Raw genomic sequence first — 26336 nt, 5'->3', positions numbered from 1 at the left:
CTCTCCCCTGCTAGAGCTGTGTGCTGTTGGAGACACTCACCTCTGAAGCGCACGCTGCAGGGCTGAGTCTCTCCCCTGTTAGAGCTGTGTGCTGTTGGTGACACTCACCTCTGTAAGCACACACTGCAGGGCTGAGTCTCTCCCCTGCTACAGCTGTGTGCTGTTGGAGACACTCACCTCTGTGAGCACACACTGCAGGGCTGAGTCTCTCCCCTGTTAGAGCTGTGTGCTGTTGGCGACACTCACCTCTGTAAGCACACACTGCAGGGCTGAGTCTCTCCCCTGTTAGAGCTGTGTGCTGTTGGCGACACTCACCTCTGTAAGCACACACTGCAGGGCTGAGTCTCGCCCCTGCTAGAGCTGTGTGCTCTTGGTGACACTCACCTCTGTAAGCACACACTGCAGGGCTGAGTCTCTCCCCTGTTAGAGCTGTGTGCTGTTGGCGACACTCACCTCTGTAAGCACACACTGCAGGGCTGAGTCTCTCCCCTGTTAGAGCTGTGTGCTGTTGGAGACACTCACCTCTGTAAGCACACACTACAGGGCTGAGTCTCTCTCCTGTTCAAGCTGTGTGCTGTTGGAGACACTCACCTCTGAAGCGCACACTGCAGGGCTGAGTCTCTCCCCTGTTAGAACTGTGTGCTGTTGGAGACACTCACCTCTGAAGCGCACGCTGCAGGGCTGAGTCTCTCCCCTGTTCAAGCTGTGTGCTGTTGGAGACACTCACCTCTGAAGCGCACACTGCAGGGCTGAGTCTCTCACCTGTTAGAGCTGTGTGCTGTTGGTGACACTCACCTCTGTAAGCACACACTGCAGGGCTGAGTCTCTCCCCTGTTCAAGCTGTGTGCTGTTGGAGACACTCACCTCTGAAGCGCACGCTGCAGGGCTGAGTCTCTCCCCTGTTCAAGCTGTGTGCTGTTGGAGACACTCACCTCTGTAAGCACACGCTGCAGGGCTGAGTCTCTCCCCTGTTAGAGCTGTGTGCTGTTGGCGACACTCACCTCTGTAAGCACACACTACAGGGCTGAGTCTCTCCCCTGTTAGAGCTGTGTGCTGTTGGTGACACTCACCTCTGTAAGCACACACTGCAGGGCTGAGTCTCGCCCCTGCTAGAGCTGTGTGCTGTTGGCGACACTCACCTCTGTAAGCACACACTACAGGGCTGAGTCTCTCCCCTGTTAGAGCTGTGTGCTGTTGGCGACACTCACCTCTGTAAGCACACACTGCAGGGCTGAGTCTCTCCCCTGTTAGAGCTGTGTGCTGTTGGCGACACTCACCTCTGTAAGCACACACTGCAGGGCTGAGTCTCTCCCCTGTTAGAGCTGTGTGCTGTTGGCGACACTCACCTCTGAAGCGCACGCTGCAGGGCTGAGTCTCTCCCCTGCTAGAGCTGTGTGCTGTTGGAGACACTCATCTCTGAAGCGCACGCTGCAGGGCTGAGTCTCTCCCCTGATAGAGCTGTGTGCTGTTGGTGACACTCACCTTTGTAAGCGCACACTACAGGGCTGAGTCTCTCCCCTGCTAGAGCTGTGTGCTGTTGGAGACACTCACCTCTGTAAGCACACACTACAGGGCTGAGTCTCTCCCCTGTTCAAGCTGTGTGCTGTTGGAGACACTCACCTCTGTAAGCACACACTACAGGGCTGAGTCTCTCCCCTGTTCAAGCTGTGTGCTGTCGGTGACACTCACCTCTGTAAGCACACACTGCAGGGCTGAGTCTCTCCCCTGCTAGAGCTGTGTGCTGTTGGAGACACTCACCTCTGAAGCGCACGCTGCAGGGCTGAGTCTCTCCCCTGTTAGAGCTGTGTGCTGTTGGTGACACTCACCTCTGTAAACACACACTGCAGGGCTGAGTCTCTCCCCTGCTAGAGCTGTGTGCTGTTGGCGACACTCACCTCTGGAAGCACACACTGCAGGGCTGAGTCTCTCCCCTTCTAGAGCTGTGTGCTGTTGGCGACACTCACCTCTGAAGCGCACGCTGCAGGGCTGAGTCTCTCCCCTGCTAGAGCTGTGTGCTGTTGGAGACACTCACCTCTGTAAGCACACACTGCAGGGCTGAGTCTCTCCCCTGCTAGAGCTGTGTGCTGTTGGCGACACTCACCTCTGAAGCGCACGCTGCAGGGCTGAGTCTCTCCCCTGCTAGAGCTGTGTGCTGTTTGAGACACTCACCTCTGTAAGCACACACTACAGGGCTGAGTCTCTCCCCTGTTCAAGCTGTGTGCTGTGGGAGACACTCACCTGTGTAAGCACACACTACAGGGCTGAGTCTCTCCCCTGTTAGAGCTGTGTGCTGTTGGAGACACTCACCTCTGTAAGCACACACTGCAGGGCTGAGTCTCTCCCCTGTTAGAGCTGTGTGCTGTTGGTGACACTCACCTCTGTAAGCACACACTACAGGGCTGAGTCTCTCCCCTGCTAGAGCTGTGTGCTGTTGGAGACACTCACCTCTGTAAGCACACACTACAGGGCTGAGTCTCTCCCCTGTTCAAGCTGTGTGCTGCTGGAGACACTCACCTCTGTAAGCACACACTACAGGGCTGAGTCTCTCCCCTGTTAGAGCTGTGTGCTGTTGGCGACACTCACCTCTGTAAGCACACACTGCAGGGCTGAGTCTCTCCCCTGTTAGAGCTGTGTGCTGTTGGTGACACTCACCTCTGTAAGCACACACTACAGCGCTGAGTCTCTCCCCTGTTAGAGCTGTGTGCTGTTGGAGACACTCACCTCTGTAAGCACACACTGCAGGGCTGAGTCTCTCCCCTGCTAGAGCTGTGTGCTGTTGGTGACACTCACCTCTGTAAGCACACACTGCAGGGCTGAGTCTCTCCCCTGCTAGAGCTGTGTGCTGTTGGAGACACTCACCTCTGAAGCGCACGCTGCAGGGCTGAGTCTCTCCCCTGTTAGAGCTGTGTGCTGTTGGTGACACTCACCTCTGTAAGCACACACTGCAGGGCTGAGTCTCTCCCCTGCTAGAGCTGTGTGCTGTTGGAGACACTCACCTCTGTAAGCACACACTGCAGGGCTGAGTCTCTCCCCTGTTAGAGCTGTGTGCTGTTGGCGACACTCACCTCTGTAAGCACACACTGCAGGGCTGAGTCTCTCCCCTGTTAGAGCTGTGTGCTGTTGGTGACACTCACCTCTGTAAGCACACACTGCAGGGCTGAGTCTCGCCCCTGCTAGAGCTGTGTGCTGTTGGTGACACTCACCTCTGTAAGCACACACTGCAGGGCTGAGTCTCTCCCCTGTTAGAGCTGTGTGCTGTTGGCGACACTCACCTCTGTAAGCACACACTGCAGGGCTGAGTCTCTCCCCTGTTAGAGCTGTGTGCTGTTGGAGACACTCACCTCTGTAAGCACACACTACAGGGCTGAGTCTCTCCCCTGTTCGAGCTGTGTGCTGTTGGAGACACTCACCTCTGAAGCGCACACTGCAGGGCTGAGTCTCTCCCCTGTTAGAACTGTGTGCTGTTGGAGACACTCACCTCTGAAGCGCACGCTGCAGGGCTGAGTCTCTCCCCTGTTCAAGCTGTGTGCTGTTGGAGACACTCACCTCTGAAGCGCACACTGCAGGGCTGAGTCTCTCCCCTGTTAGAGCTGTGTGCTGTTGGTGACACTCACCTCTGTAAGCACACACTGCAGGGCTGAGTCTCTCCCCTGTTCAAGCTGTGTGCTGTTGGAGACACTCACCTCTGAAGCGCACGCTGCAGGGCTGAGTCCCTCCCCTGTTCAAGCTGTGTGCTGTTGGAGACACTCACCTCTGTAAGCACACGCTGCAGGGCTGAGTCTCTCCCCTGTTAGAGCTGTGTGCTGTTGGCGACACTCACCTCTGTAAGCACACACTACAAGGCTGAGTCTCGCCCCTGCTAGAGCTGTGTGCTGTTGGCGACACTCACCTCTATAAGCACACACTGCAGGGCTGAGTCTCGCCCCTGCTAGAGCTGTGTGCTGTTGGCGACACTCACCTCTGTAAGCACACACTACAGGGCTGAGTCTCTCCCCTGTTAGAGCTGTGTGCTGTTGGCGACACTCACCTCTGGAAGCACACACTGCAAGGCTGAGTCTCTCCCCTGTTAGAGCTGTGTGCTGTTGGCGACACTCACCTCTGTAAGCACACACTGCAGGGCTGAGTCTCTCCCCGTTATAGCTGTGTGCTGTTGGCGACACTCACCTCTGAAGCGCACGCTGCAGGGCTGAGTCTCTCCCCTGCTAGAGCTGTGTGCTGTTGGAGACACTCATCTCTGAAGCGCACGCTGCAGGGCTGAGTCTCTCCCCTGTTAGAGCTGTGTGCTGTTGGTGACACTCACCTCTGTAAGCACACACTACAGGGCTGAGTCTCTCCCCTGTTCAAGCTGTGTGCTGTTGGAGACACTCACCTCTGTAAGCACACACTACAGGGCTGAGTCTCTCCCCTGTTCAAGCTGTGTGCTGTTGGTGACACTCACCTCTGTAAGCACACACTGCAGGGCTGAGTCTCTCCCCTGCTAGAGCTGTGTGCTGTTGGAGACACTCACCTCTGAAGCGCACGCTGCAGGGCTGAGTCTCTCCCCTGTTAGAGCTGTGTGCTGTTGGTGACACTCACCTCTGTAAACACACACTGCAGGGCTGAGTCTCTCCCCTGCTAGAGCTGTGTGCTGTTGGCGACACTCACCTCTGGAAGCACACACTGCAGGGCTGAGTCTCTCCCCTTCTAGAGCTGTGTGCTGTTGGCGACACTCACCTCTGAAGCACACGCTGCAGGGCTGAGTCTCTCCCCTGCTAGAGCTGTGTGCTGTTGGAGACACTCACCTCTGTAAGCACACACTGCAGGGCTGAGTCTCTCCCCTGCTAGAGCTGTGTGCTGTTGGCGACACTCACCTCTGAAGCGCACGCTGCAGGGCTCAGTCTCTCCCCTGCTAGAGCTGTGTGCTGTTGGAGACACTCACCTCTGTAAGCACACACTACAGGGCTGAGTCTCTCCCCTGTTCTAGCTGTGTGCTGTGGGAGACACTCACCTCTGTAAGCACACACTACAGGGCTGAGTCTCTCCCCTGTTAGAGCTGTGTGCTGTTGGCGACACTCACCTCTGTAAGCACACACTGCAGGGCTGAGTCTCTCCCCTGTTAGAGCTGTGTGCTGTTGGAGACACTCACCTCTGAAGCGCACACTACAGGGCTGAGTCTCTCCCCTGTTCAAGCTGTGTGCTGTTGGAGACACTCACCTCTGTAAGCACACACTGCAGGGCTGAGTCTCTCCCCTGTTCAAGCTGTGTGCTGTTGGAGACACTCACCTCTGTAAGCACACACTGCAGGGCTGAGTCTCTCCCCTGTTACAGCTGTGTGCTGTTGGAGACACTCACCTCTGTAAGCACACACTGCAGGGCTGAGTCTCTCCCCTGTTAGAGCTGTGTGCTGTTGGTGACACTCACCTCTGTAAGCACACACTGCAGGGCTGAGTCTCGCCCCTGCTAGAGCTGTGTGCTGTTGGTGACACTCACCTCTGTAAACACACACCAGAGGGCTGAGTCTCTCCCCTGTTCAAGCTGTGTGCTGTTGGAGACACTCACCTCTGAAGCGCACGCTGCAGGGCTGAGTCTCTCCCCTGTTCAAGCTGTGTGCTGTTGGAGACACTCACCTCTGAAGCGCACACTACAGGGCTGAGTCTCTCCCCTGTTCAAGGTGTGTGCTGTTGGAGACACTCACCTCTGAAGCGCACGCTGCAGGGCTGAGTCTCTCCCCTGTTCAAGCTGTGTGCTGTTGGAGACACTCACCTCTGTAAGCACACGCTGCAGGGCTGAGTCTCTCCCCTGTTAGAGCTGTGTGCTGTTGGCGACACTCACCTCTGTAAGCACACACTGCAGGGCTGAGTCTCTCCCCTGTTACAGCTGTGTGCTGTTGGAGACACTCACCTCTGAAGCGCACGCTGCAGGGCTGAGTCTCTCCCCTGTTAGAGCTGTGTGCTGTTGGTGACACTCACCTCTGTAAGCACACACTGCAGGGCTGAGTCTCTCCCCTGCTAGAGCTGTGTGCTGTTGGAGACACTCACCTCTGTAAGCACACACTGCAGGGCTGAGTCTCTCCCCTGTTAGAGCTGTGTGCTGTTGACGACACTCACCTCTGAAGCGCACGCTGCAGGGCTGAGTCTCTCCCCTGCTAGAGCTGTGTGCTGTTGGAGACACTCACCTCTGAAGCGCACGCTGCAGGGCTGAGTCTCTCCCCTGTTAGAGCTGTGTGCTGTTGGTGACACTCACCTCTGTAAGCACACACTACAGGGCTGAGTCTCTCCCCTGCTAGAGCTGTGTGCTGTTGGAGACACTCACCTCTGTAAGCACACACTACAGGGCTGAGTCTCTCCCCTGTTCAAGCTGTGTGCTGTTGGAGACACTCACCTCTGTAAGCACACACTGCAGGGCTGAGTCTCTCCCCTGTTAGAGCTGTGTGCTGTTGGCGACACTCACCTCTGTAAGCACACACTGCAGGGCTGAGTCTCTCCCCTGTTAGAGCTGTGTGCTGTTGGTGACACTCACCTCTGTAAGCACACACTACAGGGGTGAGTCTCTCCCCTGTTAGAGCTGTGTGCTGTTGGAGACACTCACCTCTGTAAGCACACACTGCTGGGCTGAGTCTCTCCCCTGCTAGAGCTGTTTGCTGTTGGTGACACTCACCTCTGTAAGCACACACTGCAGGGCTGAGTCTCTCCCCTGTTACAGCTGTGTGCTGTTGGAGACACTCACCTCTGAAGCCCACGTTGCAGGGCTGAGTCTCTCCCCTGTTAGAGCTGTGTGCTGTTGGTGACACTCACCTCTGTAAGCACACACTGCAGGGCTGAGTCTCTCCCCTGCTAGAGCTGTGTGCTGTTGGAGACACTCACCTCTGAAGCGCACGCTGCAGGGCTGAGTCTCTCCCCTGTTAGAGCTGTGTGCTGTTGGTGACACTCACCTCTGTAAGCACACACTGCAGGGCTGAGTCTCTCCCCTGCTAGAGCTGTGTGCTGTTGGAGACACTCACCTCTGTAAGCACACACTGCAGGGCTGAGTCTCTCCCCTGTTAGAGCTGTGTGCTGTTGGTGACACTCACCTCTGTAAGCACACACTGCAGGGCTGAGTCTCGCCCCTGCTAGAGCTGTGTGCTGTTGGTGACACTCACCTCTGTAAGCACACACTGCAGGGCTGAGTCTCTCCCCTGCTAGAGCTGTGTGCTGTTGGCGACACTCACCTCTGTAAGCACACACTGCAGGGCTGAGTCTCTCCCCTGTTACAGCTGTGTGCTGTTGGAGACACTCACCTCTGTAAGCACACACTACAGGGCTGAGTCTCTCCCCTGTTCAAGCTGTGTGCTGTTGGAGACACTCACCTCTGAAGCGCACACTGCAGGGCTGAGTCTCTCCCCTGTTAGAGCTGTGTGCTGTTGGCGACACTCACCTCTGTAAGCACACACTGCAGGGCTGAGTCTCTCCCCTGTTAGAGCTGTGTGCTGTTGGAGACACTCACCTCTGTAAGCACACACTACAGGGCTGAGTCTCTCCCCTGTTCAAGCTGTGTGCTGTTGGAGACACTCACCTCTGAAGCGCACACTGCAGGGCTGAGTCTCTCCCCTGTTAGAGCTGTGTGCTGTTGGAGACACTCACCTCTGAAGCGCACGCTGCAGGGCTGAGTCTCTCCCCTGTTCGAGCTGTGTGCTGTTGGAGACACTCACCTCTGAAGCGCACACTGCAGGGCTGAGTCTCTCCCCTGTTAGAGCTGTGTGCTGTTGGTGACACTCACCTCTGTAAGCACACACTGCAGGGCTGAGTCTCTCCCCTGTTCAAGCTGTGTGCTGTTGGAGACAATCACCTCTGAAGCGCACGCTTCAGGGCTGAGTCCCTCCCCTGTTCAAGCTGTGTGCTGTTGGAGACACTCACCTCTGAAGCGCACACTGCAGGGCTGAGTCTCTCCCCTGTTAGAGCTGTGTGCTGTTGGAGACACTCAGCTCTGTAAGCGCACACTGCAGGGCTGAGTCTCTCCCCTGTTCAAGCTGTGTGCTGTTGGTGACACTCACCTCTGTAAGCACACACTGCAGGGCTGAGTCTCTCCCCTGCTAGGGCTGTGTGCTGTTGGCGACACTCACCTCTGTAAGCACACACTACAGGGCTGAGTCTCTCCCCTGTTAGAGCTGTGTGCTGTTGGCGACACTCACCTCTGTAAGCACACACTGCAGGGCTGAGTCTCTCCCCTGTTAGAGCTATGTGCTGTTGGAGACACTCACCTCTGTAAGCACACACTACAGGGCTGAGTCTCTCCCCTGTTCAAGCTGTGTGCTGTTGGAGACACTCACCTCTGAAGCGCACACTGCAGGGCTGAGTCTCTCCCCTGTTCAAGCTGTGTGCTGTTGGTGACACTCACCTCTGTAAGCGCACACTGCAGGGCTGAGTCTCTCCCCTGCTAGAGCTGTGTGCTGTTGGAGACCCTCACCTCTGAAGCGCACGCTGCAGGGCTGAGTCTCTCCCCTGCTAGAGCTGTGTGCTGTTGGAGACACTCACCTCTGAAGCGCACGCTGCAGGGCTGAGTCTCTCCCCTGTTAGAGCTGTGTGCTGTTGGAGACACTCACCTCTGTAAGCACACACTACAGGGCTGAGTCTCTCCCCTGTTCAAGCTGTGTGCTGTTGGAGACACTCACCTCTGTAAGCACACACTACAGGGCTGAGTCTCTCCCCTGTTAGAGCTCTGTGCTGTTGGCGACACTCACCTCTGTAAGCACACACTGCAGGGCTGAGTCTCTCCCCTGTTAGAGCTGTGTGCTGTTGGGGACACTCACCTCTGTAAGCACACACTACAGGGCTGAGTCTCTCCCCTGTTAGAGCTGTGTGCTGTTGGAGACACTCACCTCTGTAAGCACACACTGCAGGGCTGAGTCTCTCCCCTGCTAGAGCTGTGTGCTGTTGGTGACACTCACCTCTGTAAGCACACACTGCAGGGCTGAGTCTCTCCCCTGCTAGAGCTGTGTGCTGTTGGTGACGCTCAACTCTTTAAGCACACACTGCAGGGCTGAGTCTCTCCCCTGTTCAAGCTGTGTGCTGTTGGTGACACTCACCTCTGTAAGCACACACTGCAGGGCTGAGTCTCTCCCCTGTTAGAGCTGTGTGCTGTTGGATACACTCACCTCTGAAGCGCACGCTGCAGGGCTGAGTCTCTCCCCTGTTAGAGCTGTGTGCTGTTGGAGACACTCACCTCTGAAGCGCACACTACAGGGCTGAGTCTCTCCCCTGTTCAAGCTGTGTGCTGTTGGAGACACTCACCTCTGTAAGCACACACTGCAGGGCTGAGTCTCTCCCCTGTTCAAGCTGTGTGCTGTTGGAGACACTCACCTCTGTAAGCACACACTGCAGGGCTGAGTCTCTCCCCTGTTAGAGCTGTGTGCTGTTGGCGACACTCACCTCTGTAAGCACACACTGCAGGGCTGAGTCTCTCCCCTGTTCAAGCTGTGTGCTGTTGGAGACACTCACCTCTGTAAGCACACAGTGCAGGGCTGAGTCTCTCCCCTGTTACAGCTGTGTGCTGTTGGAGACACTCACCTCTGTAAGCACACACTGCAGGGCTGAGTCTCTCCCCTGTTAGAGCTGTGTGCTGTTGGTGACACTCACCTCTGTAAGCACACACTGCAGGGCTGAGTCTCGCCCCTGCTAGAGCTGTGTGCTGTTGGTGACACTCACCTCTGTAAGCACACACTACAGGGCTGAGTCTCTCCCCTGTTCAAGCTGTGTGCTGTTGGAGACACTCACCTCTGAAGCGCACGCTGCAGGGCTGAGTCTCTCCCCTGTTCAAGCTGTGTGCTGTTGGAGACACTCACCTCTGAAGCGCACACTACAGGGCTGAGTCTCTCCCCTGTTCAAGGTGTGTGCTGTTGGAGACACTCACCTCTGAAGCGCACGCTGCAGGGCTGAGTCTCTCCCCTGTTCAAGCTGTGTGCTGTTGGAGACACTCACCTCTGTAAGCACACGCTGCAGGGCTGAGTCTCTCCCCTGTTAGAGCTGTGTGCTGTTGGCGACACTCACCTCTGTAAGCACACACTGCAGGGCTGAGTCTCGCCCCTGCTAGAGCTGTGTGCTGTTGGCGACACTCACCTCTGTAAGCACACACTGCAGGGCTGAGTCTCGCCCCTGCTAGAGCTGTGTGCTGTTGGTGACACTCACCTCTGTAAGCACACACTGCAGGGCTGAGTCTCTCCCCTGTTAGAGCTGTGTGCTGTTGGTGACACTCACCTCTGTAAGCACACACTGCAGGGCTGAGTCTCTCCCCTGTTACAGCTGTGTGCTGTTGGAGACACTCACCTCTGAAGCGCACGCTGCAGGGCTGAGTCTCTCCCCTGTTAGAGCTGTGTGCTGTTGGTGACACTCACCTCTGTAAGCACACACTGCAGGGCTGAGTCTCTCCCCTGCTAGAGCTGTGTGCTGTTGGAGACACTCACCTCTGTAAGCACACACTGCAGGGCTGAGTCTCTCCCCTGTTAGAGCTGTGTGCTGTTGACGACACTCACCTCTGAAGCGCACGCTGCAGGGCTGAGTCTCTCCCCTGCTAGAGCTGTGTGCTGTTGGAGACACTCACCTCTGAAGCGCACGCTGCAGGGCTGAGTCTCTCCCCTGTTAGGGCTGTGTGCTGTTGGTGACACTCACCTCTGTAAGCACACACTACAGGGCTGAGTCTCTCCCCTGCTAGAGCTGTGTGCTGTTGGAGACACTCACCTCTGTAAGCACACACTACAGGGCTGAGTCTCTCCTCTGTTCAAGCTGTGTGCTGTTGGAGACACTCACCTCTGTAAGCACACACTGCAGGGCTGAGTCTCTCCCCTGTTAGAGCTGTGTGCTGTTGGCGACACTCACCTCTGTAAGCACACACTGCAGGGCTGAGTCTCTCCCCTGTTAGAGCTGTGTGCTGTTGGTGACACTCACCTCTGTAAGCACACACTACAGGGGTGAGTCTCTCCCCTGTTAGAGCTGTGTGCTGTTGGAGACACTCACCTCTGTAAGCACACACTGCTGGGCTGAGTCTCTCCCCTGCTAGAGCTGTTTGCTGTTGGTGACACTCACCTCTGTAAGCACACACTGCAGGGCTGAGTCTCTCCCCTGTTACAGCTGTGTGCTGTTGGAGACACTCACCTCTGAAGCCCACGTTGCAGGGCTGAGTCTCTCCCCTGTTAGAGCTGTGTGCTGTTGGTGACACTCACCTCTGTAAGCACACACTGCAGGGCTGAGTCTCTCCCCTGCTAGAGCTGTGTGCTGTTGGAGACACTCACCTCTGAAGCGCACACTGCAGGGCTGAGTCTCTCCCCTGTTAGAGCTGTGTGCTGTTGGTGACACTCACCTCTGTAAGCACACACTGCAGGGCTGAGTCTCTCCCCTGCTAGAGCTGTGTGCTGTTGGAGACACTCACCTCTGTAAGCACACACTGCAGGGCTGAGTCTCTCCCCTGTTAGAGCTGTGTGCTGTTGGTGACACTCACCTCTGTAAGCACACACTGCAGGGCTGAGTCTCGCCCCTGCTAGAGCTGTGTGCTGTTGGTGACACTCACCTCTGTAAGCACACACTGCAGGGCTGAGTCTCTCCCCTGCTAGAGCTGTGTGCTGTTGGCGACACTCACCTCTGTAAGCACACACTGCAGGGCTGAGTCTCTCCCCTGTTACAGCTGTGTGCTGTTGGAGACACTCACCTCTGTAAGCACACACTACAGGGCTGAGTCTCTCCCCTGTTCAAGCTGTGTGCTGTTGGAGACACTCACCTCTGAAGCGCACACTGCAGGGCTGAGTCTCTCCCCTGTTAGAGCTGTGTGCTGTTGGCGACACTCACCTCTGTAAGCACACACTGCAGGGCTGAGTCTCTCCCCTGTTAGAGCTGTGTGCTGTTGGAGACACTCACCTCTGTAAGCACACACTACAGGGCTGAGTCTCTCCCCTGTTCAAGCTGTGTGCTGTTGGAGACACTCACCTCTGAAGCGCACACTGCAGGGCTGAGTCTCTCCCCTGTTAGAGCTGTGTGCTGTTGGAGACACTCACCTCTGAAGCGCACGCTGCAGGGCTGAGTCTCTCCCCTGTTCGAGCTGTGTGCTGTTGGAGACACTCACCTCTGAAGCGCACACTGCAGGGCTGAGTCTCTCCCCTGTTAGAGCTGTGTGCTGTTGGTGACACTCACCTCTGTAAGCACACACTGCAGGGCTGAGTCTCTCCCCTGTTCAAGCTGTGTGCTGTTGGAGACAATCACCTCTGAAGCGCACGCTTCAGGGCTGAGTCCCTCCCCTGTTCAAGCTGTGTGCTGTTGGAGACACTCACCTCTGAAGCGCACACTGCAGGGCTGAGTCTCTCCCCTGTTAGAGCTGTGTGCTGTTGGAGACACTCACCTCTGTAAGCGCACACTGCAGGGCTGAGTCTCTCCCCTGTTCAAGCTGTGTGCTGTTGGTGACACTCACCTCTGTAAGCACACACTGCAGGGCTGAGTCTCTCCCCTGCTAGGGCTGTGTGCTGTTGGCGACACTCACCTCTGTAAGCACACACTACAGGGCTGAGTCTCTCCCCTGTTAGAGCTGTGTGCTGTTGGCGACACTCACCTCTGTAAGCACACACTGCAGGGCTGAGTCTCTCCCCTGTTAGAGCTATGTGCTGTTGGAGACACTCACCTCTGTAAGCACACACTACAGGGCTGAGTCTCTCCCCTGTTCAAGCTGTGTGCTGTTGGAGACACTCACCTCTGAAGCGCACACTGCAGGGCTGAGTCTCTCCCCTGTTCAAGCTGTGTGCTGTTGGTGACACTCACCTCTGTAAGCGCACACTGCAGGGCTGAGTCTCTCCCCTGCTAGAGCTGTGTGCTGTTGGAGACCCTCACCTCTGAAGCGCACGCTGCAGGGCTGAGTCTCTCCCCTGCTAGAGCTGTGTGCTGTTGGAGACACTCACCTCTGAAGCGCACGCTGCAGGGCTGAGTCTCTCCCCTGTTAGAGCTGTGTGCTGTTGGAGACACTCACCTCTGTAAGCACACACTACAGGGCTGAGTCTCTCCCCTGTTCAAGCTGTGTGCTGTTGGAGACACTCACCTCTGTAAGCACACACTACAGGGCTGAGTCTCTCCCCTGTTAGAGCTCTGTGCTGTTGGCGACACTCACCTCTGTAAGCACACACTGCAGGGCTGAGTCTCTCCCCTGTTAGAGCTGTGTGCTGTTGGGGACACTCACCTCTGTAAGCACACACTACAGGGCTGAGTCTCTCCCCTGTTAGAGCTGTGTGCTGTTGGAGACACTCACCTCTGTAAGCACACACTGCAGGGCTGAGTCTCTCCCCTGCTAGAGCTGTGTGCTGTTGGTGACACTCACCTCTGTAAGCACACACTGCAGGGCTGAGTCTCTCCCCTGCTAGAGCTGTGTGCTGTTGGTGACACTCACCTCTGTAAGCACACACTGCAGGGCTGAGTCTCGCCCCTGTTAGAGCTGTGTGCTGTTGGTGACACTCACCTCTGTAAGCACACACTGCAGGGCTGAGTCTCGCCCCTGTTAGAGCTGTGTGCTGTTGGTGACACTCACCTCTGTAAGCGCACACTACAGGGCTGAGTCTCGCCCCTGTTAGAGCTGTGTGCTGTTGGCGACACTCACCTCTGTAAGCGCACACTACAGGGCTGAGTCTCGCCCCTGTTAGAGCTGTGTGCTGTTGGTGACACTCACCTCTGTAAGCACACACTGCAGGGCTGAGTCTCTCCCCTGTTAGAGCTGTGTGCTGTTGGTGACACTCACCTCTGTAAGCACACACTGCAGGGCTGAGTCTCTCCCCTGTTACAGCTGTGTGCTGTTGGAGACACTCACCTCTGTAAGCACACACTGCAGGGCTGAGTCTCGCCCCTGTTAGAGCTGTGTGCTGTTGGAGACACTCACCTCTGTAAGCACACACTGCAGGGCTGAGTCTCTCCCCTGCTAGAGCTGTGTGCTGTTGGTGACACTCACCTCTGTAATCACACACTGCAGGGCTGAGTCTCTCCCCTGCTAGAGCTGTGTGCTCTTGGTGACACTCACCTCTGTAAGCACACACTGCAGGGTTGAGTCTCGCCCCTATTAGAGCTGTGTGCTGTTGGTGACACTCACCTCTGTAAGCACACACTGCAGGGCTGAGTCTCGCCCCTGTTAGAGCTGTGTGCTGTTGGTGACACTCACCTCTGTAAGCACACACTGCATGGCTGAGTCTCGCCCCTGTTATAGCTCTGTGCTATTGGCAGGACTCACCTCTGTGAGCCCCAGTTTCCCGTGGACTGGAAGAATGCTTGGCACACAGCATTTCTGTCAGTATATGTTAGTGTTGTCATTATTGAGACCACCATCCCACCCACACCTCTGACCTCAACCCCCAACTGTCAGTACCTCTGAAATCTCAGTAAAGAGGTAGGTAAAAGGAAGGAGAAAGAATCCCACCAGTGCTTGGAGAGAAGCATAGTAATTTTGGCACGTTACCAATGACATGCAGTGATAGCTCTTGAGCTGCTGGGGTCAAGTCGATTCTGACTCACAGTGACCCCATGGGCCAGAGTAGACCTGCCCCATGGGGTTTTCTAGGCTGTAATCTTTATGAGAGCAGATCACCAGGTCTTTGTACTCGGGAGCCGCTGGTGGGTTCAAACCGCCTACCTTTCGTTTGTCAGCCAAAGGCTTAACCTTGTGCGCCCAGGGCTACTGAGGTCTGGGTATTGTTGGTTTTCTCAGTCCTCTGTGGTTCTTGCTGCCCTGTGCTTGTCCCCACCAACTCTTCCTCTTCCGTTTTCTTCATCTCGACTCCAAGGCACTCTCCCAGCACAGAGCTCTTGGTCCTGCTGTCCCTGCTCACATACCTGTTCCCACACCCCCCTGCTGTTCCCACTCATAGTGACCCTATGTACAACAGAATGACACACTGCCTGCCTGGCTCTGCACCATCCTCACAATTGTTGCTATGCTTGAGCCATTGTTACAGCCACTGTGTCCGCCCATGCTGTAGAGGGTCTTCCTCTTTTTTGCTGACCCTCTATCAAGCATGATGTCCTTCTCCAGGGACTTGTCCCTCCTGATAATATGTCCAAAATACGAGAGACACAGTCTCACCATCCTTGCTTCTAATGAGCATTCTGGCTGTACTTCTTCCAAGACAGATTTATTTGTTCCTTTGGCAGTCCACAGTATATTCAATATTCTTCGCTAACACCACAATTCAAAGGCATCATTTCTCAAGCAGCTGTTTGAAATCTTCTATTCAGCTCTTTGACTTCATCATTTCTTCCTTTCTCTTTAGCTACTCTATGTTCAATAGCAAGTTTCAGAGTCTCTTTTGACATCCATTTTGGTCTTTTCTTTCTTTCATGTCTTTTTAATGACCTCTTCCATCATGTATGATGTCCTTGATGTCATTCCACAACTTGTCTGGTCTTCAGTCATTAGTGTTCAATGCATCAAATCTATTCTGGAGATGGTCTCTAAATGGGTTATACTCAAGGTCATACTTGGACTCATGTGAACTAGTTATAACTTTTTTTTCAACTTCAACTTGAACTTGTCTATGAGCAATTGATGGTCTGTTCCACGGTCGGCCCCTGGCCTTGTTCTGACTGATGATATTGAGCTTCTCCATCGTCTCTTTCCACAGATGTATTCGATTTGATTCCTGAGTATTCCACCTGGTGAGGTCCACGTGTATAGTCACTGTTTATGTTGTTGAAAAAAGGTATTTGAAATTAAGAAGTCTTGTCATACAATCTCTGGCATAGTTTCTATCACCAAGGCCATGTTTTCCAACTACCAATCCCTCTTCTGTGTTTCCAACTTTCACATTCCAATCGCCAGTGATTAGCAATGCATCCTGATTGCATGTTTGATCAGACAGAAGCTGGTAAAAATCTTCAGTTTCTTCATCTTTGGCCTTAGTGGTTGGTGCGTAAGTTTGCATAATAGTCGTGTTAACTGGTCTTCATTATAGGCCTGTGGATGTTATCCTTTCACTAAAAGCATTGTACTTCAGGACAGATCTTGAAATGCCCTTTTTGACGATGAACATGACGCCCTTCAAGTTGTCATTCCCGGCATAAAGACCATATGATCGTCTGATTCAAAATGGCCAATACCAGACCATTTTAGCTCACTAACACCTAGGTATCGATGTTTACGTGTTCCATTTCATTTTTGATGACTTCTAATTTTCCTAGTCATACTTCGTACATTCCACGTTCCAATTATTAATGGATACTTGCAGCTGTTTCTTCTCATTTTGGGTCACGCCACATCAGCAGATGAAGGTCCCCAAAGCTTGACTCCATCCACGTCATTAATGTCGACTCTACTTTGAGGAGGCAGCTCTTCCCCAGTTGTATTTTGAGTGCCTTCCAACCTGAGGGGCTCGTCTTCCAGCACTATACCAGACAATGTTCTGCTGCTAATAGTAAGATTTTCACTGGCCAGTTTTTTCAGAAGTAGACTGCCAGGTCCTTGTTCCTAGTCTGTCTTAGTCTGGAAGCTCAGCTGAAACCTGTCGTCTGTGGGTGACCCTGCTGGTATTTGAATACTGGTGGCAGAGCTTCCAGCAACACAGCAACACACAAGCTACCACAGTACGACAAACTGACAGAGGAGTGATGGCCTGTAAAGATTACAGCCTAGGAAACCCTGTGGGGCAGTGCTACTCTGTCCGATAGGGTCATTTTGAGTCAGAATCAACTTGGTTTGTTTATCACGTTTCCTTCTTGCCTTGTGGCCTGCAGCCAGTAGCCCCTCAACTCCAGTACATGGGAGTGGGTGGGGTATGATCAGTTTCCTTGTAGCCCTGACAGGGAGGGGCCAAGAGGGGACAGGTTGAGGTGGAGAGACGGGAGAGGCTGGGTCAGGGAGAGAGGAGGGACTCTGTGGCCCTGTGCCTGTGCTATATGGCACGTTGGCGTTTACCTCCATCTGGTTGAATATGCTTTGATGCTGCCCTTGGGCTGGAACTATCCTGACTTGGCTATGTTCCCAGCTTATCCCAGAAAAGCATGATCCATGGAGAAATATATGCTGGGTCGAAACAGTTGACTGTATCCTCAGGTAACACAGAGCTTGCTTCTGTGGGACTGTCCACTTCTTTTGATGCTTTGATTTCTAGCTGTTGAATGGATTAACTGTTAACTCCACAAGCATTCGGATATTCCTGGAGGCTCCCCATGTCCCTTCAGCTACCCTGCGAGTCCACTGCGAGGCGGCTCATTGGCTTGAGTTACTGCTGTGGCAGTAAACCAGGTGCTTTGCTCACAGTAATCGCTCTTTAACAGAACTTAGCCTGTAATGATACTATGTACCAACATCGTTATATGAGGGAAATTGAAGAATTTTAGGTATTCGTAGATAACAAATAGGATTTTGATTTTTCAAGACTGTCTAAGCAGTTGCATTGACCTTATATGACAGAAAACTAAAACCAAAACGATTCCCTGAAAGAGGTTGTTTCTACACCTCTAAATCCCGCTGGCTTTCTGTATAAAACCAGAAAGGACGCAGGCAGAGCCCGGCTATCCGCGGGCAGCGTTCTCCTCACCGCCCGAGGGAGGGCCCAGGAGGTTAGACAGGCTGCTCCCGGCATGGTGGGGCCTTCCCTCCCTACTTCTGGTGGCTTCGCTGACGTCTGGGGACAGGCGCGCCCTGGAGAAATGTCGGTGCTCTCCGCCCAGTCCCCTCCCCACTGCCCGCCCGCCGGCCCTGGCACTAGGTCGCCGCGTCGAGCTGGGTCGTCCTGACTCGGGCTCCTTCCGCGCTCCTGGCCACTGACTCCGGCGCGCGGCGCGATCAAGGCGGCACTGGCCGCCCGGAGCTGGGCGTGGAGGGAGGACGCCCGGAGGCACCGCGGCGACAGGTGGGGACCTCGCCCTCGACCGGGTGACTGAGACCTGCCTCTCCCTTTCAGGGGCCTGACGACCCGTCCGCTCCATGCCACCGCCGCCGCCAGCCCCCGACGCCCCGGCTGCGCGCGCGAAGAAGCAGCGGCCCCGGGAGAAGTCTCCCGAGAAGCCTGAGGCGCTGCTCTCCTGCTCCTGGCCCTCGGCCACCAGCAGGAGGCCCGCGGCGCGTCGGTCCCCGGGCCCGGCTGCCGGCAGGACGCCCGCCCCAGCCGCGCCGCGCCTCCAGCCCCGGGCCCCGGCCACTCGGCCGCCACCCCCGGCCCGGTTCGCCCCGCCGGGCCACGCCCGCTCCTGCGACAGCCTGGCGCCCGGGGCCGCGCGCACGGGGACCGCCGCGGGATCGGGGGCCGGGGCCGCTGCGCGCTTCGCCCTGAACCTGCCCCCCGAGGCCGTGCTGCTCATCCAGCGGCGCCACCTGGAGCGGCAGCTGCCCCGCGGACCCGGCCCCGCGCCCCCCGCCGGCCCCCGCGCCGCCCGCCGCCCGCCGCTCCCGACGCAGCCCCTGCCGGCCGGGGACCTGCGCGCTGTGCTGAAGGTGTCGCTGCTGAACGAACGGCACAAGTACGACGACGTGGAATACGAGGACGAGGCCGAGGCCGAGGCGGCCGACGAGGGCCTGGTGCGCAAGTGCACCGAGTGGCTGCGCGGCGTGGAGACGGCGGCCACGCGCGACCGCGCCGGCAGGCTGGGCACGCTGCCGCACCTGGGCACGCTGTGAGCCGCCGCCCCTGGGACCCGGTGTCCTGCGGCTGGAAGCCGGGCTGCGGACAGGCCCCTCCTCCCGCCCAGGCTGGTTGAGGGCCGGGCCTTCTGCCCGGGGCCTCTCTGGACCGGCGGCTGTGGGCTCGCGCCGTGCTCCCGGGGCCTGAGCGGCGAGGAGCGGCCGCAGGGCGGAGGGCGCGGGGCGGCGGCAGGACTGGACCTGCGGCTCCGGGCAGGGTTGTTTTGCTCGTGAATCAGGAAGTGTTGGGGACTGGAAAGCTGGGGAATTCCAGTGCATCTAACTTCCTCACTCTTAGTGGCCGGGGAACGGTCACCAGGAACCAGGGGACCCTGGTAACTGAAAACTCGAGTGGAAACATCGCGCAGTTGCCACACAACAGGTGACTGATCTATTCTGCTTCGGCTCTGCGCGCAGCGCCCAGCTCTGTCCGTCACGGGCCACACGTGCACCGGCGCGAGCACACGCACACTCACGCGTGCACGCACACACAGGCGCACACTCGCGCGTACGCACACTCACCGTGCATACGCGCGCACACTTGCACGGGCGCACATGCGTACCTCCTGAAGCACAGTGGTGGGAATTGTTTTCAGTGGCTGGATTAAGACAGGAGCAGGACCAAAGGTCAGTTTTTGTTTAAATCCTCCTCTTTTTATGGACGTGCTCCCAAACGCTCTTTGTGTTGCAGCAAGAAAGGGTAACCCACTGGAGAGGGAGGAATGCAGAAAGCTGTACCCAGACGCAGGACAAAATGTTCTGGTCCAAAGGAGTAATTTTTATTTGAGGGATTAAGTGGAGAAGTCTCGCTGGGTGAGGAGCAGGTGTGCCCATTTTTAATCACTGTGTGCAAGTCGATGACATGGTGGCTTTGCACAGTTGTATACAGTGGTTTAAAAAGAAACATTTCTATTTGCACAAGTGGTAAAGCTCCTCTGCTGCTTAGTAGCCCTCCCCTCGCCCCTCTAACTCTGGCTCCAGGCTTCGAGAGGGAAATAGGTTGTGATGAGATAAAAAAAAATAAGGCCTGATTATTCAAGAGTAATGCGTTTCCTCAATTTGACTTACGCTGCAACATTTAATAACCATCTCAATGTTTGTGTTGCTAGACTTTCGTGTGCCAAGTCTTAATTGTATTTTAAATCGAACCCTTACATTTTTAAAAACCAATTTAAATTTTTTCTTGTGGAGGTCTCTGTTCTAATATCTCTCTTTGTCTTTTAAGTGCTAGGCTCAAATTTGGTGAGACATGAAATATTTAATTCAGGAGGAGCTGGGTCAGCTGCTGGTCGCAAAGGCAAAATCCCTGTCCACCCTACCTTTCCTGGCCTTTTTCTGAATGCAGAGAATTAGATGTTTTTAAACTTAAAATGAAGATATTAATAGAGAGGCCAAATTAACAATTCTTAAAGAAGTGAAATTGAGACAGATGTCTGCCTAAATGCTCTTGCGCCCCTCCCCCCACCAGAATGAAATCTGTAAACTCACTCCTGGAGAAGGACTGACTTGTGGAGATGAACCAGGAGGGTGAGCGTGAGTCGACTGTTAGTTAAAGGTGGGGGTGTCCAGACATGAGATGTGCTTCCAGTCATCACTTGGTGTCCTCCGGCAGTCAGCGCAAACAGCAGTCATGGAGATACCCAGAGTTCTGCCCGCCGTTCAGAGGATTTCCTGGCAGCACCCTAATGGAGAGACTTCAAGACGCGCCTTTCTGTGTCTGCCTTTGCCTGTCTTCCCAGCCCTATGTTTTTGGTTTTCTTTTTGTTTTTCTGCAGTGTGGGTCTATCCCTTGCCTGTGTCTGTCTGTCCCTGTGTGTTTTTGTCTTGTGTTCCTCTGCTCACTCTCTTTCTCTAGGTCCCCTGGCCCCATCTCTCTTTTCTAACATGCCACATGATACGAAATTAAGCACTTTTTTTTTTTCCCAGTTTGCGTTAATTAACTGGAGCTTTGTGTGCCTTGTTCTGTTTAAAGGCAGATTCTTGGAACATGTGTATTGCCCTTGTCAGTGACTCTCAGTAGAATCAAAAAGGCTCTGCACGTGGCACACGGTGTCCGTTCATCAACGTTACTGACATTTGGAGCTACAGTTCCTGGTGTTTAAATAAAAGAGAAATTCAGTGCTTGTATTTCTTTTTGAGGAGGATATTGAAAATTGGTGAAGAAGAGACCTCAGGGGTATTTAAAATTCACTTGAGGTGGTCTCTGTGTCATGGTCCTCAGCTGGAGAGTCTGAGATTTCCAAGGGTTGCCAAAGGCTTATTGGTTCAAGTCACCACTAGCAGTTATCATCCAGTGTCATCACCATGAGGCTGTTTGACTCATCTTTAACCTTTTGTGGGATCACAAATCCCCGTGGGAGCTATATTCCAAAAATATACAGCGTATTCCCTAAAAATGCATACCATGTGACAACAAACATTTCCATATCATTTGGATATATTTTAGGACACTTCTGGACCCAAGATGGCACACTAAGACATTTTTTTTGTCAAAAATAATTTCAAACCAGTAGGCCATAGCCATCAGCAGTTAACAGAGGGCAAGGAGAAGGTCCACTCCAGAGGGTGAGCCTTCTTTGGTACAGCAAGAGCGAGAACAGTCATCGTTATGTAAACAGAAGTGCTCCTGGAACCCCAGAGGCCGGGCATAGATGCCTTAACTCCATCTCTTTAGGGCATACCCTGGCACACTAGGGTTGGTTTTTATGTTGATCTGCTTTATTTCTGGAAAAAGTAGATACCACAATGTCAGCACCTTTATTTTTGTGGTTTCCTCAGAAATCGGACCTAGTACAATTCATGTAGGGGGCGTGATCTGTGGAGCCTGGCCCTGTTAAACTTACCCTGCAGTGCTAATTTTGTACCTTTGTTTCTTAGCGTGGTAGTTCCAGTCAGCTGCGGTACATCGCTCAAAGCCAGTCCTGAAGCAACAGTCTGTGTACAATAAGCAACAGGAATGCGTGCATTGCAGATGCACACAAATGCCTTCGTGCCCCATGGAGTACCCAGATTGCCCAGTTCAGACCAGAGGGTGTTGGCCACATACTGAAGGGCTAAGGGTGCCAGCGCACCTGGGCCTGGGTGGTGGCCCAGTGGCCCAGCTCAGAGTTGTCACACCACCCAGAATTGTCCAGGAGATGGTACCACACAGTGGTTCGAGGTGGGCTTTGGAGCCCAGGCCAGAGCCCCAGTGCTGACCCATCCTTTATCCATCTTGCATTAAACTTGTATCCCGTTTCCTCTTCAGCGTCAACGGGTATAACAATACATAGAAGATTGATGTAAGGGTTACGATGAGACCCTGGGGGGCACAAGTGGTTAAGCACTGGGCTACTAATCCTAAGGTTAACAGTTTGAATCCCAGAGGCATCTTGGAAGACAGGCCTGGCAATCGGCTTCTGAAAGGTCACAGCCATGAAAACTCTGGAGTAGTTCTATTCTGACACACAGAGGGTGGCCATGGGTTGGAATTGACTTGACGGTAGCTCTGCCCCAAAAGTGTGCATTAAATGGCTAAGGAGAAAGACCTCGGAACACCGTGGTGATGGAGGTTTGGACTAGGCCACATATGAATGCCAGAGAAGAATGTTTTCTTGAGTAGTGCAAGACCTTTCCGAGGTAATATGAATTAAGCTTACCTTGAGCCGACAACATGCCAGCATGTTCTAAGTACTTTCACGTCCTAATCCCTGTACCTGTGAACGATGTGCTCCTGTCCCAATCCCCATACCTGTGAACAATGTGTTCACGTCCTAAGCCCTGTACCTGTGAACGATGTGCTCCGAACAGGGTCACGTTCACAGGTACGGGGATTAGGACGTCAGCATCTTAGCAGGTGGAATTGGATAAGTTACTAGGAGGCCATACTTCGGTAGGCTGGGTCCTAATCCAATATGACCAGTGTCCTTATGAGAAGGGACACAGACATGAGGAAGACGGCCCCTTATATCTCAGTCTGCCTGCCTGGAAGGGGCTCTAGAACCAGCTCGGCGGCCGGCAAGGCTCCAGGGGCTGACACATACCAGGTGTGAGGCTCGTGCCTGGCACGTGGGCAGATGGTTACCTCATCCTCGTTAGCGTTTCTGATCATTTGGCAGGGATTTGTACGGGTGAGGCTTGCTCGCTGCAGCGCAAAAACAATCAAGCTAAAGATTGCGAGCACAACGGCTCCTTGTTCTCTGTGGTGGTGTCATCCTAACAGAGGAGACGACAGCTGTAACAACTGGGCGCGTTCACATACTGAAAGGACAGTGGCTGCCACGTGTGTGGAGTCCTAGGGTCGGAGGAGAAGCAGGGTGAGTAACAGATGGGTCAACTAAAACGTAAGACTAGATTCTCCCAGTAAATTTCTATCTGTTATAAAAAGCCGATTATGTAGGGCAGACGAGTGTGTGGGCAGTCAAGGCCACAGAAAAGAAGCTGCTGTGGAGCCGACCCCGACTCACGGCGTCCCCACGCGTGTCATGGCGCCGACCCTGACTCACGGCGTCCCCACGCGTGTCATGGCGCCGACCCCGACTCACGGCGTCCCCACGTGTGTCAGGGTAGAACTGTGCTCCACAGAGTTTTCAATGGCAGATTTTTTGGAAGTAGATTGCCAGGCCTTCCTTTTGAGGCACCTCTGCGTGGGCTTGAACCTCCAACCTTTCAGTTAGCAGGGGAGCATGTTAGCCTTTTACACCCCCAGGCACTCCTAAGACCACAGTGGAAGCCACATGCGGGAGACAGCATTAAGTCTCCATACTCTCAGCAGGGGCGTCTCTTAGTGGAGAAGGTAACCGGGCCTGCTCTAGGGACTCCTGTCTGGGCCAAGAGCCTAGTAACGCCCACAGAAAGCACACCTGCTCTTCACACACAATGGAAATATTTACAAGAATTTCAGAAAAGTGGGTTGAAGATAAGGTAAATACAGCAGGGAGAGAAAGAATGCATCCTGCAAGTGGGATGTTTGTTGCTGTTAGGTGCCCTCGAGTCAGTTCTGACTCATAGCAACCCGTGCGCAACAGAATGAAACACTGCCCCGTCCTGCGCCATCCCTACAATCGTTGTTATGCTTGAGCTGATTGTTGCAGCCACCGTGTCAGTCCATCTTGTTGAGGGTCTTCCTCTTTTGCACTGACCCATACTTTGCCAAGCATGATGTCCTTCTCCAGGGACTGATCCCTCCTGACAACATGTCCAAAGCACGTAAGACGCAGTCTCACCACCCTTGCCTTTAAGGAGCATTCTGGCCGCACTTCCTCCAAGACAGATTTGTTTGTTCTTTTGGCAGTCCATGGTATATCCAATATTCTTCGCCAACACCACAATTCAAAGGCGTCAATTCTTCTTCAGTCTTCCTTATTATTCATTGTCCAGCTTTTGCATGTCCATGAAAAAAATGAGGCGAGTGAAAATATCATGGCTTGGGTTAAGCACGCCTTAGTCCTCAAGGTGGCATTTTTTTTTTTAACAATTTAAAGAGGTCTTAAAAAGAATTTTACTTTTTTTTTTTTGCAGGAGATTTGCCCAATGCAATACGACGTTTAATTTTTTGACTGCCGATACTAGTCTGGGAATGACAAATTGAAGAGAAACGATGTCACATTCATCTTCAGAAAGAACATTTCAAGATCTGTCCTGAAGTACAATGCTGTCAGTGATAGGATAATATCCAAACGCCTACAAGGAAGACCAGTTAATACGACTATTCAAATTTACACACCAACCACCAATGCCAAACCTGAAGAAATTGAAGATTTTTACCAACTCCTGCAGTCTGAAATTCATCAAACATGCTATCAAGATAAATTGATAATTACTGGTGATTGGAATGGGAAAGTTGGAAATGAAGAAGAAGGAAATATGGAAATCATGGCCTTAGTGATAGAAACGATGCTGGAGATCGAGTGATAGAACTTTGAGTCAGGAATAAAAGAAGGATATGAAATATGTGGTTAATTGCCTCCGTGAACAACTGCCTCTCTTGCCAAAAGACAGGAAGAACTAGTTGGTGCCTGGCTACCATTACTGTACATTTTGATGAAACATTCGATAGAAGAAGCCTGATTAAAAAGGGGGGAAGTGCAGAACTGAATTTCAAATTCTCATGGACTTCAGTCTTCACGGAGCCATGAAGTTTGATGAACCCTTGAAACTATTGCCCTGAGATAATCTTTAAACCTTAAACCAAAAATATTCTCTGAAATCTTAAAACCAAACAAGTTTAGCTTAAATGGTACAAAATGTCTGCCTTGAGCATTAAGCTCTTTGAAGGACTATCTATACAGGATTGAATTGACAACAGCAACTTGAAATATTAGACGGGAACCTTAGGGGGCAGTGAGTTTATGTTAATGGTAGAGGGAAAGGAGGGTGAGAATGGTTGCACGACTCAAAGAACATAATCAACGTCACTAGTGGTGTATGTGGAAACTGTCGAAATGGCATATGTTTTGCAGTGTGTATTCTGAACAATAACCACAACAAAATAAAATTAACACAAACAAACCCTATGGAGCGCAGCTGTACTCTGACACACATGGGGTCACCATGAGTCGGAGCTGACTTGACGGCAGCTGGTTCTAAGGACACCTATTTGTGCTAGGAGCCTAGGAACTCCTGTACGAAAACTCCCCTCATCTTCTAGGCCCGACCAGCTTCTCCAAAGCGGAAACGTTTCAGGCGTGTCTCTATGGGAAATGCCTTCAGAGTCAGTTGCTAAGGGAATAAACCCAAATCAGTGTCATTACTTCATTGTCAAAACATGTATTTGGAAATATGAAATATTTTGGACCGTATTCATGGAAGACATATGCACAGAAGCACAACGTGTGCTTTGCTGGGGTCACACCAGGCTTGCTAGTGTGAGCGCCTGCCATACTTCAATTGTGTCACACTGATGGGGGCCATGGAAATGTACTGAGTCCTTCTGGTTCCTTCCACAGAGCAGCACTGTGAGGTGGCCGTGCTTCAGATCCTTAACCGCTCTGCCAGGTGCCAATTTCTCTCACTTGAACAGGTCCATTAACATCCACACCTGGGACTGCAGAGCATGAAAGATTTGTACCGTCAGCTAGAGCTGAGGGGGCTGCTGTTATTTTCAGAACAGTACTGTCTCAGTTACCTAGTGCTACCATAACAAAAATACTACAGATGAGTGGCTTTAAAGGGCAGAAATCTATTTTCTCACGGTTCTGGGGGCCAGAAGCACAAATTCAGGGCATGGCTCTAGGGGGAAGCCCTTCGTTGCCAATTTTAGCTTCTAGTAGCTGCCCACAATCTTTGGAGCTCCTTGACATTCCTTGGTGTCTGTCTTCCTCCTGCGTGTGTCTCTGCATTTAATCTGCTCTTTTTATGATGCAGAAGTGATTAGGTTTAGGACCCACCCTACACTGGTATCATGTTATCAACATAACAAAAGAAACCCTATTTCTAAACAGGATCACATCCACAGGTGTGGGGGCCAGGACTTCAATACATATATTGGGGGGGACACAATTCAATCCATAACAATTACCAACTGCCTCTGGTACAGCATGTTGGCATTTTTTCATCGTTTGGAAAGTCATCCAGTACTTGGTATGGAGGACGTGTCACCTATCATCACTGCCCTCACCAGGGGAGGGGGCATAGCCATGGCTCTCTGGTGTTGTCCAGGGATGTATCTAGGTGACTTTCATGAAGCTTATACTGGATACAGCCAGATTTGTTCTTGGATATCATAAAACTATGAGTCGCATGGAGTCCCTGGGTGGTGCAAATGGCTGAGTGATGGA

The 26336-nt window shown here is 53.3% G+C and overlaps 2 protein-coding genes across 3 annotated transcripts; one reads left to right on the top strand and one right to left on the bottom strand.

The window, feature by feature from the left end:
- Positions 1-765: 765 nt before the first annotated feature.
- LOC126070341 (tenascin-X-like) lies at positions 766-14734 on the bottom strand. Its single transcript, XM_049874452.1, has 7 exons — positions 14708-14734; positions 13783-14179; positions 13438-13506; positions 8765-8902; positions 6980-7186; positions 6087-6154; positions 766-864 (listed from the first exon to the last, which is right to left on the bottom strand). Exons 1-7 carry the CDS (start codon positions 14732-14734, stop codon positions 766-768), a joined length of 1005 nt encoding a protein of 334 aa, XP_049730409.1.
- Positions 14735-17606: 2872 nt separating this feature from the next.
- PRR18 (proline rich 18) lies at positions 17607-25752 on the top strand. Of its 2 annotated transcripts, none has more exons than XM_049905217.1 (2): positions 17607-19206; positions 24079-25752. In XM_049905217.1, exon 1 carries the CDS (start codon positions 17887-17889, stop codon positions 18574-18576), a length of 690 nt encoding a protein of 229 aa, XP_049761174.1. In that variant the 5' UTR covers positions 17607-17886; the 3' UTR covers positions 18577-19206; positions 24079-25752. The 2 variants fall into 2 exon arrangements, with proteins under 2 accessions (XP_049761174.1, XP_049761167.1); XM_049905210.1 differs by lacking the exon at positions 24079-25752 and adding an exon at positions 20048-20695.
- Positions 25753-26336: the final 584 nt, after the last annotated feature.

Source organism: Elephas maximus, chromosome 1 (genome assembly GCF_024166365.1).
Source record: "Elephas maximus indicus isolate mEleMax1 chromosome 1, mEleMax1 primary haplotype, whole genome shotgun sequence".
Taxonomy (NCBI): domain Eukaryota; kingdom Metazoa; phylum Chordata; class Mammalia; order Proboscidea; family Elephantidae; genus Elephas; species Elephas maximus.
The sequence above is the reverse complement of the archived record's forward strand: the minus strand, read 5'-3'. Positions and strand labels throughout refer to the sequence as shown.

What these genes read in the sequence shown, in the direction of transcription:
- LOC126070341 (XM_049874452.1), bottom strand. Translation starts at nt 14,734, where the DNA reads ATGAAGAAAACGGAAGAGGAAGAGTTG. An exon ending in AAACGGAAGAGGAAGAGTTG is followed by an intron (nt 14,180 to 14,707) that starts GTGGGGACAAGC and finishes TCCTGCCAATAG; the next exon opens with CACAGAGCTATAACAGGGGC. An exon ending in TGCAGTGTGTGCTTACAGAG is followed by an intron (nt 8,903 to 13,437) that starts GTGAGTGTCACC and finishes GTGCTTACAGAG; the next exon opens with GTGAGTGTCACCAACAGCAC.
- PRR18 (XM_049905217.1), top strand. Translation starts at nt 17,887, where the DNA reads ATGCCACCGCCGCCGCCAGCCCCCGACGCCCCGGCTGCGCGCGCGAAG.